The sequence below is a fragment of the Parasteatoda tepidariorum genome, chromosome 3 (genome assembly GCF_043381705.1).
Source record: "Parasteatoda tepidariorum isolate YZ-2023 chromosome 3, CAS_Ptep_4.0, whole genome shotgun sequence".
Lineage (NCBI taxonomy): Eukaryota > Metazoa > Arthropoda > Arachnida > Araneae > Theridiidae > Parasteatoda > Parasteatoda tepidariorum.
In genome coordinates, this window is record NC_092206.1 from 61,986,495 (window position 1) to 62,000,728 (window position 14,234).

At 26.5% G+C, this 14,234-nt stretch overlaps 1 protein-coding gene across 1 annotated transcript in view; it reads left to right on the forward strand.

The window, feature by feature from the left end:
* Positions 1–14,234, forward strand: part of LOC107451201 (ubiquitin carboxyl-terminal hydrolase 24) — a 69,539-nt gene that overhangs the window by 38,539 nt on the left and 16,766 nt on the right. The window contains exons 40-49 of the mRNA XM_016067220.3: positions 1,335–1,598; positions 2,331–2,469; positions 2,953–3,072; positions 3,396–3,610; positions 5,021–5,154; positions 6,958–7,111; positions 9,242–9,476; positions 9,801–9,907; positions 10,683–10,796; positions 12,678–12,777. Of these exons, the coding sequence (XP_015922706.1) occupies positions 1,335–1,598; positions 2,331–2,469; positions 2,953–3,072; positions 3,396–3,610; positions 5,021–5,154; positions 6,958–7,111; positions 9,242–9,476; positions 9,801–9,907; positions 10,683–10,796; positions 12,678–12,777 (1,582 nt within the window). The remainder of the gene's footprint in view (positions 1–1,334; positions 1,599–2,330; positions 2,470–2,952; positions 3,073–3,395; positions 3,611–5,020; positions 5,155–6,957; positions 7,112–9,241; positions 9,477–9,800; positions 9,908–10,682; positions 10,797–12,677; positions 12,778–14,234) is intronic.

Consider the following 14,234-nt stretch of genomic DNA (forward strand, 5'->3'; position numbering starts at 1 on the left):
TAATTTTTATTTTACTTATTAAGTGTGTTCTAATTATGATACTGATCATAGTTCAAATGCAAAAATCAAAGTTATATATATATGTAAACTTGCTTTTCGTTAGATGCGTAAAAAAGTTATGGTCTCTGAAAACTAATTAATTATAAACATTATTTATTTGTGTAAACTATTCAAAGTTTTTGTGTTTATATGAATTTAATTTAGGGATTCTATAGATTTTCTATTAAACAGCAATGTTCATGAAACTGATGACTGCTTTGTTTTTAAAATGAATTAATGTTGATAAAAAAATAAATTTTCAGACATTTAGTATGTTTTATTTGCAGAATTGTTTCTGCTGCTCTAAAAACATTTTTGTTAATGCATATTTATTGGCAATAAAATATTGATATAATTGAAATAATTTTGGAGTATTGCATATTTTCTACAGCTGAGTTAAAATTGTGTTGAAAAAGTTTATAAATTTTGTGCATAGAGGTCTGTTCTTGAATAGGTACTAAAAATTATTTTGTAATTGTCATTTAAAAGTTGATAAAATTATATGTGTCTTGTCTTAATGTGATAATGATGTCTCTTTTCCTTACTTTTAAAATCTAATTTTACATTATAAAACAATAAAAGTTCTTAAACTGATTCATTCATAATTTTATTAAGACTTTTCTATAGCTAAATGAAAAAAAAAAAAAAAAACCATTTAGCATTGATAAAGCATAATTTCAATTACATGTTCATTAAGCTACAAATTGCACACATTGCTAAATTTTTTACTATTTATTTGCATTCAAACTCTTCAAATAAATTCTAGAAATATATTAAGTTAAAAGTATTAATGTAATATTAGAAATAATAAAGTAAAATTTTCAAATGCTTTTTTTTTTTTTTTTTTTACATCAATTGGACTCNTTTTTTATTTTTTTTTTTTTTTTTTTAAACCAGATTTTTGTCTGCATTAGCTTTTTTAACCTAAAATTTTATCCATTTTAAAAACAACCTATCTTTACTCTTTTTTATTTATTTATTATATTACAAAAATATTTACAATGAAAATTCATGATATTTTAATTGTTTTTATCGATTAAATAGTTTTATAAACTCAGTAATATGCTGTAGCTTTATTTAAAAGACTTTAGTACGTTATTGTTTAGCATTATGAGCCAACTTTCATTTAATCTTTAATTAGCTTAGTAAAAAAATATTAGCGATGGTAAATAATGTTAATATTTATCATTTTAAATAATATCAATTCGTTTTATAAACTACTTAGTAATTTATTATTCTGTGCTAACATTTTATTTTAAGATTGTAATGTGTTTTTTTCTTCAATTTATTTACAGCCTTTTTTATCAATTTCAAATGGTATTCGGCCACCTTTTGGAGTCTCGTTTGCAATATCATGCACCAGAAAAATTTTGGAAATGCTTTCGATTGTGGGGTCAGCCTATTAATGTTCGAGAACAGCAAGATGCATTTGAGTTTTTTACTCATTTGATAGATCAAGTTGATGAATATCTTATTAAAAATGAATGGGATCCAGTTTTTAAGCCTAAGTATGAAGGGACATTTTCTGATCAGAAAATATGCCAAGGATGTCCTCACAGGTATTATCTTTTTTCTTAATATTGATTTTGCCAAAAGTTTACTTTAAAAATATTTTTTGATTCTTTTTTCATTACTATATTCATCATTCACATTTCATCAATTTTTTTTTCATTTTTTTAAAATTAAAATGGTTAATGAACTATGCATTGATAATTATGTTACTTTAACAAAATTTGTGAGACCATCCCTTAAAATGCTGTAAAAATATTTTTCATACTGTTTCTTCATTCGTTTTTACAAATAAAGATATCTCATTGTAAAATCTGTTCAGCTATTATTTGATTTGGAATCTTAATTATGTTTATGAAGTTATAAGTTTCTATGTGAAAATAATTTATTTCATTTACTATTGTGTAAAGTTTAATTTTCATCATCTATGTTGATGTTTTTGAATTAGTTAATATAAATATTTTTTTTTCTGAGCTTCTGTTTATGTTAAATAACATAAATAATATCAATCTGTTATTCAGAAAAATTCCATGATACTCCAAATTCAAATCTAGACTATTGTTTATGTAAGGCCACATTGTTTAATATTATTGACTAGTGAATTACTACTATTTACAAGAACTTAATTTTTATAATTATTGTCCGTTATTGCTTCCGCAGATAAGAAATGAAGTGTACCAATATTTATTCCATAAATTCCTCCAGAGTTTTTATATTTTGTTTGTTTGTTTGTACTATTATGTTTTTAATTTTGTAGAATTAAAAGTGGAATATTATTTTAGGTATGAAAGAGAAGAAACGTTTATGGCTTTGAACTTGCCTATTAAGAGTCAAAATCTTATTGATTCTTTGGATCATTTTGTGAAAGGAGAACTTCTTGAAGGTCCCAATGCTTATTTATGTGAAAAATGTCATGAAAAGGTAACACACATGAGAATTGAAAATTTAATTAAATGTGCTTGTTTTTAAGACTGGGTACTTGCAATTAATCACATGATTGTATCTAACCACATGGTTGTGCATGGCATGTTAATATTTCAGCTTTAAGGCACAGTTTTAATATCACTCTTCTGAATGATTTTTTGGATCAGATTTAATTGGATACTTCTAAGCAAAGTCACAGAACTTCATTGGCTGATCAACGCTATATCAGTTGCTGGTATCTAATTGTATTAAATGAAAGTTTTATTTATAATAAATAATTTTTTTGAATTATTGCATTTTTAATCCATTGTATTAAATGACCAGTTAAAAGTTTGTAAAATAGTTAATTATTGTCAGAAAGTATATTCAAAGTTTTTGTTTCTCATATGATATCAAATATTAAGTTCTGTTTATTCATGTGTTTTTTAAGTACCTTGTTCATTAAAAATTTATAATTGTGAATTTGTATATTTTAAATAGCGCAACACTATTAAAAGAACTTGCATCAAAAATTTACCTCCAGTGCTGGTTATTCAGTTAAAAAGATTTGATTATGATTGGGAGTCAAACAGATCCCTAAAATTTGATGATTACTTTAAGGTACGGTATTTCTTAGTTTCATATTCTATTTTATAGTATTTATTGTTTGTTTAAAGTCTGTTTTATGGATTAATGTTTGTAAATTGTGATATTTTACAAACATAGATTTCCTATAATACCTCTTACTGTATAGTTTATTTTGTTCTTTTTTTGCACTTTATATAATTTTAGATTTCCTACTTTCAATGCTTAATGGAAAAAAAAGATATTTTCTTTCAAATAATTTTTGACTCATTGAAAAACGCTTAGTTTTTCCTCATGTTGAAAAGTCTTATAATTTAGCTGTTTAATTTGACGCTAAAATTTTAATATTTTTATAACAGTTTCCTTGGAAATTGGACATGCAACCTTATACAGCTGAAGGTATTCATGAGAAAGAAAGTTCAAAAAGTGACAATGATAGTGATGATCAAGTTGTACCTGCTTTTACAGGAACTCCTACTAAAGTAGGGAACTCAATGTATGAATTAGTTGGAGTACTAGTACATAGCGGGCAAGCTAATGCTGGACATTATTACAGTTACATCAAAGAAAGAAGGTATTTTTTTCTTCATACCAAAAAATCTGTTTAAAATTTAAATGCTTTTTTTTTCAGTGTACTGTATAAAAAATATTGTCTTTTCTTAAATACTCTTACTATAAGAGAATTTCTTTCATTTTTATTGAATACTCAGAAGTATTGAGTTTGAAAACATCAAAAGTTTAGAAATTTGCTTATAGATTTCGAATAAAAGTTATTACTTTCATGTAATATTTTTATCAAAAAAATTTCTTCAGTTTATATTTATTACACAGAGCTATTAGTATGAGGGATCAATTCCTAATTGCAGCTGAAACCCTATCCAACTGCATCAATGAGTATCAGCTTGTCTGCGAAGTAATGGCAGTTGGTCTGCAATACCGATTATGCCATTAGTTACAAGATTGTGCAGACTTAACTTCCATAAATCCCCTTGGACGAAAATTGGCTGTTGTATAAATGCTTTGCTTTTTCATATTTAGTTTTATTTAACACTAAACATACCAACACCTAATATATACCTATTTCTACCATAACCGGTCAAATGACGGACTTTGTTTCTTGATTGAATATATGAATTATGGGTGTTAGGAAGGAAATAAACTAAAAAAACTTTAATATAATTAAACGAAATTGTATATTGCCAATTTTTATGTATTACAAACGCAAAGAATAAGAATTTTTAATTCATTGCTCATTGCATTTTTTTACTTATACAGGGTGTTTCCATTGTGTATTTTCTGCTGACATATTTCTTCTAATTATTATTATTTCTATAAGTCTTATAATTATTCTTATAATTAATATTATTTCTTCTTAGAACTTGTGCTGTCTTGATTGTTTTGAGATTTTTCTGGGTAAAAACTAACAGTTAGTTAGAAATGAAGTAAAACTATCTATATAAAATATAAGCTACTTACCAAAACATTTAGTTTTTGTCACTTTTTCTTACACAAAAGGGCCAACTAAAATTTTAGGTACTTTCTTGAAATTTGAATTCACAGTTAATCTGATTGAGCTAACTGCACAACAGTCTTTGCAGAAACGTGCAACTTATCAAATGCAATATGTTGAACACGCATTACATCGTAATTGATCCTGATCCGATAACCGTATAAAGCAATAAATTGTTCTCCCGGTCAAATGACCAGTTGTGGTAGAATTAGGTATACGACAAGTGTTATTCGAAGCAAACAAAATACAAAAAAAATAATAATAGAATATTAACTGTATACAATTGTTAGAAAAAGTCATAAAGTCAAATGTGCCAAAACGATAAGATTATAAGCTCATTTTCAATGCAAAAGTTCTTAAGCGGTCATTTGACCGATTATGGTATGTTTAGTGTTAATGACCTTTTTTTAAAAATTTGCTCATAAATGATGGTTATAAGTGAGAACAATTCAAGCTTTTTTCTTTCATTTTTAGGTTAGATGCTGGAGACAAACTTTCCAAATGGTTCAAGTTTAATGACATAACTGTTGAGGATGTGGATATGAATGATATGACTATTGAAGCAGAATGTTTTGGTGGTACATATAAAGCTAAAGTTCGAGATTCAAGTAAGTGATATTTTATTATTGTTCCTCATTTATTTTATTTGTTTTCTTTAATGAGTTTGATTTGATTATTTAACTGATTATTTATTAAATAATTAAAAACATTTAATTATGGATTGCATTAATCTATATCAAGTATGTGATTTTTCTGATAAAATATGGAATTTCTCGAATCTAGACTGTTGATTCTGATAAAAAAATTTTCAGAATTCTTTGATCTTTAATTTAAATTTCGTAACTATCATGAAATACTCTTTTTGAGATATTTATTCCTCTTTTTTTACCAGCATGTTCCTTTTTTTTCTTCCGGAATCCTTGTTCACGCAAGAAAGTTATTTTTTATGCAGATATAAAAAAAGAGAGAATTGTAAGAGTAAAATGCATTTCAGTTGAGCACAAGAGAATTAATAAGAAAAGAAGGGATTTTCCTAATAATGGCTTTGGCTGGAATTGACTTGGCAGAAACCTAAGTATAAAATTGACAGTGTAAAAAGTAATTTCAAAATTCCAAACATTCAAAAGATTGTTGCATGAAACATTTAATGATGTTCTTTTCTGAATTTTTTTAAGCTTAAAATTTAACAATGGCTATTTTGTTAAAAATTTCAATTTGTATCCGAATTTTTTTAAAATCATTGTTGTTATTTTGTTTCACTACATTCAATAATTAATATTATTAATATATTGCGACACAGAAGTTTCAAACCTCACATTAGAGTAATCAATTTTCAACAAGCCAAATTTTTGCTGATACAGTCATAGAAATCAATGAGGTGTTTTGATCATTTTATTGGCTTTTATTGCTTTGAAGTTTCTGAAGTTTTTTTAAAACTCCTGTATTTTTCTTGTAAAATTTATGATGATATGTGAAATTTTGATCAGTCACTTTTTGATCTAGCAATATTGTTTTTCGGCAAAAAAAGGGAGGAATATATATTTTAAATGTGGGAATATATCACCTATAGTAGTTGAATATATATTCTTTTATGTGTTGATCAAAAAGAAATTAATTGTGTAAAATTTTTTTCTCTTTCTTCCTAAATGATAGTTATGGGTAAAAAAAAAAATATATGGTCTATTATTCATTTATGTTAAAGAAAAATTAAGCACTAAAATGAGAAAAAAAATCATTGAGTTAAAACTGTTTTGTTGGAAAAAGAAACTATCTTATCATGAAGAAAATTCAGATAATTTCTTCTTTCAACAACCACATGTCTGATCTACATAACTTATGTCAATTTTATCTTGCTCTGTGTTTGTGTAGTATCCCAGCAAATGTAAATAGTATGCAAACAGGTTTGTTTTTCTGAAATACATTATCTAAAATAAAAGCCATTATGCTGTTAGAATGAAGAAATTCGGAAAGATATCTCAACATTTTACTCTTGATATTGAAAAAAAAAATTATGTAAAAAATTAGTTGATCATTCATATTTTAAAGGTGGCTAAGTTTGAAATGTGTTTATTACTGACTACACATTTAAGCAAAACAACTTTCTTTCAAGGCTATGTATTTTGGAATATGATGTGAAATCATCTTTTAAATATTTATAATAAATGTAGAATTAACTTTGTGCTAATAAAATCTTAAAAATCTTATCTTAAAAAAATATTGATATATTGATATTTTTGTTGTATTCAAAGCTTTAATGCCCATATAAAAGTAGAATATCCAATTCTTCTGTATGAGTGAAACTTAAGTCATGAATTATATTCTATACTTAAATTTACCTAGAATATAAAATTTTCTTGCTACTCATATAAATGAAGCCATTTAAATGCTTATATGGAGATATTCTTTTGTAGACAGCTCTTATCCTGAAACTAGGCAAAGGTACTGGAATGCATACATGTTGTTTTATGAAAAATTAGACGAGGTTATAAAAACTCCAAGAACACCTCGAAAGACTCCGAATAAATTTTCTTTTCGAAAATCTGAAGAGTTTTCTAATCTTTCTAGGTAAAGAATTTTTATAATATTGCTTATACTATTTAATAACATTGCTTAGCTCTATAAAGAATTTTAATTAGCTTTAATAGATTTTATCACTAAAGTCATTGTGCAGGTTTATTAATTTTTATAGTGCATGGAATATATAAAGCACAGTATGCAGTTTAATAGTTTTTTATGATATATTACTTCATCATTTTTAAATTGATATCAAAGTTACATTCTGATACCTCAAATTGTATATTCAGAATTACTTTTCATTAGCTTTAAGTATAATAGTACAATGAAAAAGCATAATTATAAATTATTGATATAAATTATAAGATTATGAGGTTTAATATTATGAATTTTATTTGAATGTGTATTTCCAGTGAAAATAAATCATCAAGTTTCAGTGGTTGTTGTTATTTAGGATCTCTATCATATCGTATTTGATGTAGAAAAAAATGTACTTATCTTTGTGTTATTACTCAGCGAAGTTGGAATGATAATTTTTGGTCACTTTATACTTGTCTACCTATACAGTGACTGTTTCTTATAAAATGACTGCTTTATTAGCTGCGTTTTTAAAGAAAAGCTCCAACGAAGGAAGCATCACTATATCTAAACATATTGAAATCACCCTTTAAAACATCATCACTGTTTTCATCAAACCAAAAAGATATTTTTTAAAAATGGAAGAAATCCTGCTTTTTCTTGTGTAAATACTAAGAATTTACCTTCTTATGAATTTACTCTCCACAAACAAACTGAGCAAAACTACAGTATGGGTTGCCTTTTTATCGAAAATTATGGGGTCAAACTTGCGTTAGAGAATTCAAGTAAAAACTGCTAATAAATTAAAAGATATTAAATGTTCTTTTATATTCAATGTCAATGACCAACACTCTTTCAATCATTCAATGGCGTAAACCGATCTTGAATAGATTGCAGAAAAACTCTTGAAGTTTTAAGATCAACTATAGAGCAAAGAGGAGGTAATATTGTAAATTAAAAATCTTTTTTAGACTTTGTTTATCAGCAATAAATTAAAGAATAAAGATTTTAAATCTTTAATATAACATTTTAGTTATCAAGACAATAATGCATCAATATTTTAAGACTCTTCCTTCTGTAAATTAATAAAATGTAGCTTTTGCTTAATTAAGTATTGTGTCAAATGTTAGTTAAGATAGAGTAAAATATAAACATAGTAATTAATTTAGCTTTTAGTGTACTTTAAAGTTTAACTTTGAAACCATTTTTTATGTGTGTGTAAATATGTTGGGTTACAAAATCACCTGCTTTTTTGAAATCAAGTTTTCTTGAAATGAATATGATTTTAATGGTGAGTGGACATTTTATATGTAATTTTTTTCCTTTTAAAAATATGAAGGTATGTATAGTATATATAGGCTCAAACACTGTTCTTAGAATATTTCTCACCAATGTGGAAATTTTTTAGTATTAACATTATAAAAAAGGGTCAAAACTCCCTTATTTTACCCTGCAGTCAATATTTTTCATCATTGCAAAAAAAAATTTCGTATTACTCCTTATTAAAAAAAAAATCAAAACTTATTTTTACTCATTAGAAATAAAACTTGGTCAATACTCTCCCATATTACCTCACAGACAATATTTTTCTTCATTGCAGAAATTTTTTTAGTAATTCCCATTAAAAAAATGGTCAAAGCTCTCCTATTTTGACCCTGCATCTAATATTTTTCATCATCAGGGATAATTTGTCAGTATTACTCTTAAAAAAAAAGAAAAAATAAAGGTAAATATCCCCTATCCTAACGCACAGTTCAATCTGGCAGAAATTGAAATGAGATTTTCTTTGTTTTGCACAGCTTTCTCATGAGTATGTCATTGCATTAGACTTTCAGTCTTGCTGGTATGTATAATAATCAATATAGAGTTTTAGAAGAAAAATAAACCATGTTTTAAACAAAATCTGTGATTTTAAAATTTAGTCAAAATTAGGTGGGTATGACAGGGTTGAAACTTGTTGTAAGAGCTAATCAGTTGTATAGAGAAAGTTTATTTTTAATGAGATTTTGTGTTCTCTGAAAGTTTTTCATTTTATCTAAATCTGTATGCATGTATGATCGTACATTAATGAAATATACATATAAATTTATGAAATAATTTTAGAACACCTAAGAAGCAACTACCATTGCAGCACAACAGTCCACAAAGACAAAGAGATAGTTTGAGTCAATTGACTCAGCTGGTTGACAGAGGTGAAAGGCATGGACTGTTTTTAGAAAAAATGCCAGCTCGGATACAACAAGTTGTCCAGGACGAAAATTTACGCTTTATGCACAATTGTGATATTTATAATGATTCCTACTTCCTATTTATACGCAAGCTGCTCTTTGCCAATGTTGTAAGTTCTTCATTTGTAATTTTTTTTTAAAAAATAAATGAAGTGAATGATTTTTATTTATGTGAGTATAGGAATACTAACTACCTTAAATTTTCCTATTTTTTTCCTTACTTTTCCAACTATGAAATATATGGAAGCTTTTAAAATTTACTAATTTTTTATTTACTAAAATTACCTATTTACTAATTTTTTAAGGCTTACTAATTTTTTAAGGCTATGTATTATTATTTTTGTTAAAATTGTAATTGATTCTTATTCTATATTATTCTATGATAATTATTCTATGACTGAAGTAAGAATGTTTCATTGTTTCATGTCTTTTAGGATCTTGTGAGTGCTCCCAACTTTCCATATTATGCCGTAAATAGCCTGATGCCACTTAGTCTAAATTTCCTTTTGAACACTTATTTGCGGTACAAGAAGCGTACAAGGTAGGCTTAAATCTTTTAATCTTGTAAATGACGGAGTGAAATTTAAGTATGAATTAATTATGTGCAGATTATGTTATCAGTAGGAAAAAGTTTAAAGTTTAGTATTAGGGGATTTAGAATAATCATTAACAATGATATATTTTTAGAAAATGACTGTTTGAAATAGGTTACAAAAAGCTTTAAAAAACTCTCACAACTGAATAGATATGAAGATAATTAAGAAGTGATTACTAACTAATGCTTCAGAACAAGGAAAGAGTTTCTTTTCTGTCACTTTATTGAAAATGAACACTGCCAAAAGTCGCACTAATTGTGACCATTCCATGATATATAAAGTTAATTTTGAAATAATTTGTTATAAAAAATTAAACCACAAGTAGTTTGTTATTGAAGTAAACCTAATAATGTGTATGATACTATTACAAAGGTTGAAGAAAGTAAGATTAATAATAGACTTTTGATATTTAGTTGGTGTGACATTGAATAATAAATAATTGTTGTGAAATTGAATAATAATTAGTTGTACACTTGCCTTGAAACAAAGCTACATAAAAAGGAAGATTAAAAAAAAATTTGAAAAGGATTAGGAATGATTAAGTATGAATATAAATTTATGATATAAAAAAAATTAAAATTTAGAAAATATGTTATGCTATTAATAAAAAATGCATGGCAAGTTATTTTTAATTTAACCAACATCTTGCATTGTTTATTCTTTGTAGATATTTTTGGTATGATAGTTAGACTTTGAAATATTTTAAACTTCTCATTTCAGTGATACTATGAATGATATGGTAGATTTTATTGAAAAAGTTATGACTCATTGCCAGGAATCATCGTTTTGGTTTATCGAATTTTTCAGCTCAGATGCTGGTTTGAGCTATTTAAAGTAAGTATAATTAAAATTTGTTAAGACATTTGCTTTTATTTATTTTTTACGCATTTATTCTGTGTACTGTGTATTATTAAAGTAACTGCAATTAAGTAAATATTGCTAAAGTTTAAGTACCTTCCAAAAACTTAATGTATATTTTGCATGCTACAAAATGCATAATCATGTAGATTTTAAAAGTTTATATTTGACAGGAATTTAAAGGTTAATATTTGGCCACGTGGAAGAGAAGTGACATAGACATTCTGTTTTACTTTTTTTTTTATCACTTTAAGTTTTAACAAAGTGTTTAAAAAATTATCCTTCTTTTATAGATAAAGTTTCATACATATGACAAAAAAGCTTTTGAAAAGCTGGCTTGAAAAAGTAAATTGTTTCAAAACTTCTGTTAAAAAGTATGAAAAGTGAAAGAGCAAAATTTTAGTTTTCTTGAGAATAGACTTTAAATTGTTTTTCATTTTGCCTTTAAGGAAATATGATATTTCCATTCAAAGTTATGTTTCTGTCATAATTAATATGATATGATTTGAATAATTAAAAAACCTCACGTCGTGATTTAAAAATCCAATATTGAATTTCTTATTCTCGCTTTTTTAGAATCGAACGTTACGATTCATATTTCCGCAATTTAAGAGTCACTCATTGTGATTTGTATTTACATGTGTTTCAAAAACTTCAGATTCCGATAAATATTCAAAAAAAAAAAAAAAAAAAATCAAACTTCACAATTCGTATTCATGTGATTTGTTTCCAAGAGTTCTATTGATCAAACGCTAAAAGGAGTCTAAGTTTTGTATCTAACTGTCGGTTTTGTATCTATCTGTACATATAAAAAAATGAGTTAATTTCTTTTCATTTAGGAAATTTTTTTGTATCATTATCCAGTGTCTAAAAACTAAAAACAGGGCATGTAATTTTTTTGCTAATATCGCGGACTTTGGCATATCTTAAGATCGCGGATTTCCGTAAATCAAAAACTTACAAATTTGAAACTTTTGCTAAATCCGGTTAACAAGACGTTTACATACATGTGATTCTTCCACCAATTTGATTATTTTGATGTGGCAGATTTTGGCCCTTTTGAATATTTGGAACTGCACCGGAATCTGCTAATATCGCAATTCTTATTCATGCAATATTAAAATAAAACATCAACTTTTGTTTTTACCTGATTTGAAAACTATGCATTGCAATTTCTATTCCCACGATCTAAAAATTATGCATCATGATTCGTATTTACTTCGTTTAAAAATTGAATATTGCAATTTGTGTTCACACAGTTTTAAAATACAACATCACAATTCTTGTGAGAAGTAAGTTTTTTTTTTATTTACTTACTATAAAGGTGTAATATTCTTCATTAGTAAGGAATTTAATTACAAATGTTAGTTCAAAAAATTATGTTATATGTGAACGTGTATGGTATATAAATTGGTATCTTGACATCAAATTTTTGCTCTTAGAAGTTTTAGAATTTTTGACTTCGAATGAAAATCACCCCTTGGGTTATCATGCTTTTTGTTTCTATTTTTGTTCTTACCAGGTTGGTAGCTATGTAAATAAAAATTATTTTTTTTGCACCCTCCCCCCCNTTTTTTTGCCCCCCCCCCCCCCCCCCAAAAAAAAAAGACATGCATAGCGAAACAATTGTTTGGAATTTCTTTTCCTAAGAAATTTAGATAAGTCAGTTTATTTTTTTTTCAAATTCAGTTAAATGTTTTAAATGTTAAAAACTATTGATGATTAATGAATTAAATTTTTTCCAAAAGCATTACCATTTTTAGAGGGAAAATATTTTCAGTATTTGATAATGGTCTCTAAAATTCAATGTTTTATTTAATAATGTATATTGAGTTATTTAGTTACTTTCTTTTTCAGGCCTTTTTTATTAGACTGTCCATGTAGAGAAGTGAGGCAAGTGTTTGCTAGGATTTTAGAAAAGGGTATTACAAACTTTCTTCGTCATGATGGCGAAGTGGTAAGTTAAAAGACTACTATTTAGTAGTGTATGGAATTCAGTTTCATCGCATTTAATACTTACTAATTGTTAGTATACATCAAATTACTCTTTTGCAATAATAAGAATTATGCTGCTAGTTAAAAATTTATCTGCTTGTTATAATTGGTATATAACATGAAAAATACTTTATTTACGAAACATACAATTTATAGAATCAACCAAATTTATTATTAAATGTGTAAATTTGACTTTTGCTTATATTTTTTTTTTTATCTATTTCAGTATAATCTTTTTCTCTTTCCAATTCTCTGTTATAAATCATTAAAATATAATTTTGTGGTATTTGCAAAATAAATTGCTTGTGTTTATTCAGTTAATGTTTGCTATTTTAGTTCAGTTAGTTGTTTGCTATTTTAAGTCATATTTTATATTCCAAGGAATATATTCAATTTATATTCCTTTAATATGCAAATCTACTTTAATCGTAAACTTCTTACCACTGAAAACAAGATTCTGTGCCATTGCACTTTTTCTGTTCATTACTGACAAATTTTATTTTTAAATGGGTAAATAAAATTTTTGAATAGTGCATTTTAAAAAGAGCGTATTAAAACATAATCGTGTGAAATTGTATTAATTTTCATTGTCAACAGTTAGTTAAAATGAATGCGTTTTTCAGTTATTCTAATAACATAGATTTCCAAATGTCAATTACCAATATTGATAACTTTAAGTAAGTAAGTACTTTTTACCATAGATTTTTTATATGTGCAGGAAATTTTTTTTGCTTTTGTTTCATAAATTTTAGTATAAAAAAAAGATTTCTTTAAAATTATAATTCTCCTAAATTAAGCAAAGAATTATTTACTATGCAGGCGGATTTTAGGTAATAGCAAGGCTCTGAAGCATGTTTGTAAAATAAAAGTTTAGCAAACAAATGATCTTTAATAATCTTGTAAAAAGGGACAACCTTTTGGTGTCATTAATATTTATGTTTGACGCCCGGTGGCTGAGCGGAAGCGCTTCGCGCTGTCGTGCCACAGGTCCCTGGTTCGATCCTGGGGCCGGGCAAGGTTCACTCAGCCTTTCATCCCTTCAGTGGGTCGATAAATGAGTACCAAGCATGCTTGGGAACTAAACACTGGGGGTTCCGCGTTCGGCTGACCACCTAACCAGAACATCTGCTCCTGCACCCCAGAGCCCAAGGTCAAGAAAACTGAGATGGGCACAGTAGGCCTTGGCCCTCTACGGGCTGTAGCGCCGCTGAGTTTAGTTTAATATTTATGTTTAGGTCAAAGTAAACAAATCAATATAGCCATGTCAATATCATATGCTAAGATGCTTTTATGCTCAAAATATCATCATTGCTAACAGTATTTTTCTATGTAAAATTTTTTTCTCCATTAGTTAGTGCTATTTAAAGTGTTTATTATATTGCTAAATTTAGAGAATTAGTGCAAATGTTTATTTACTTA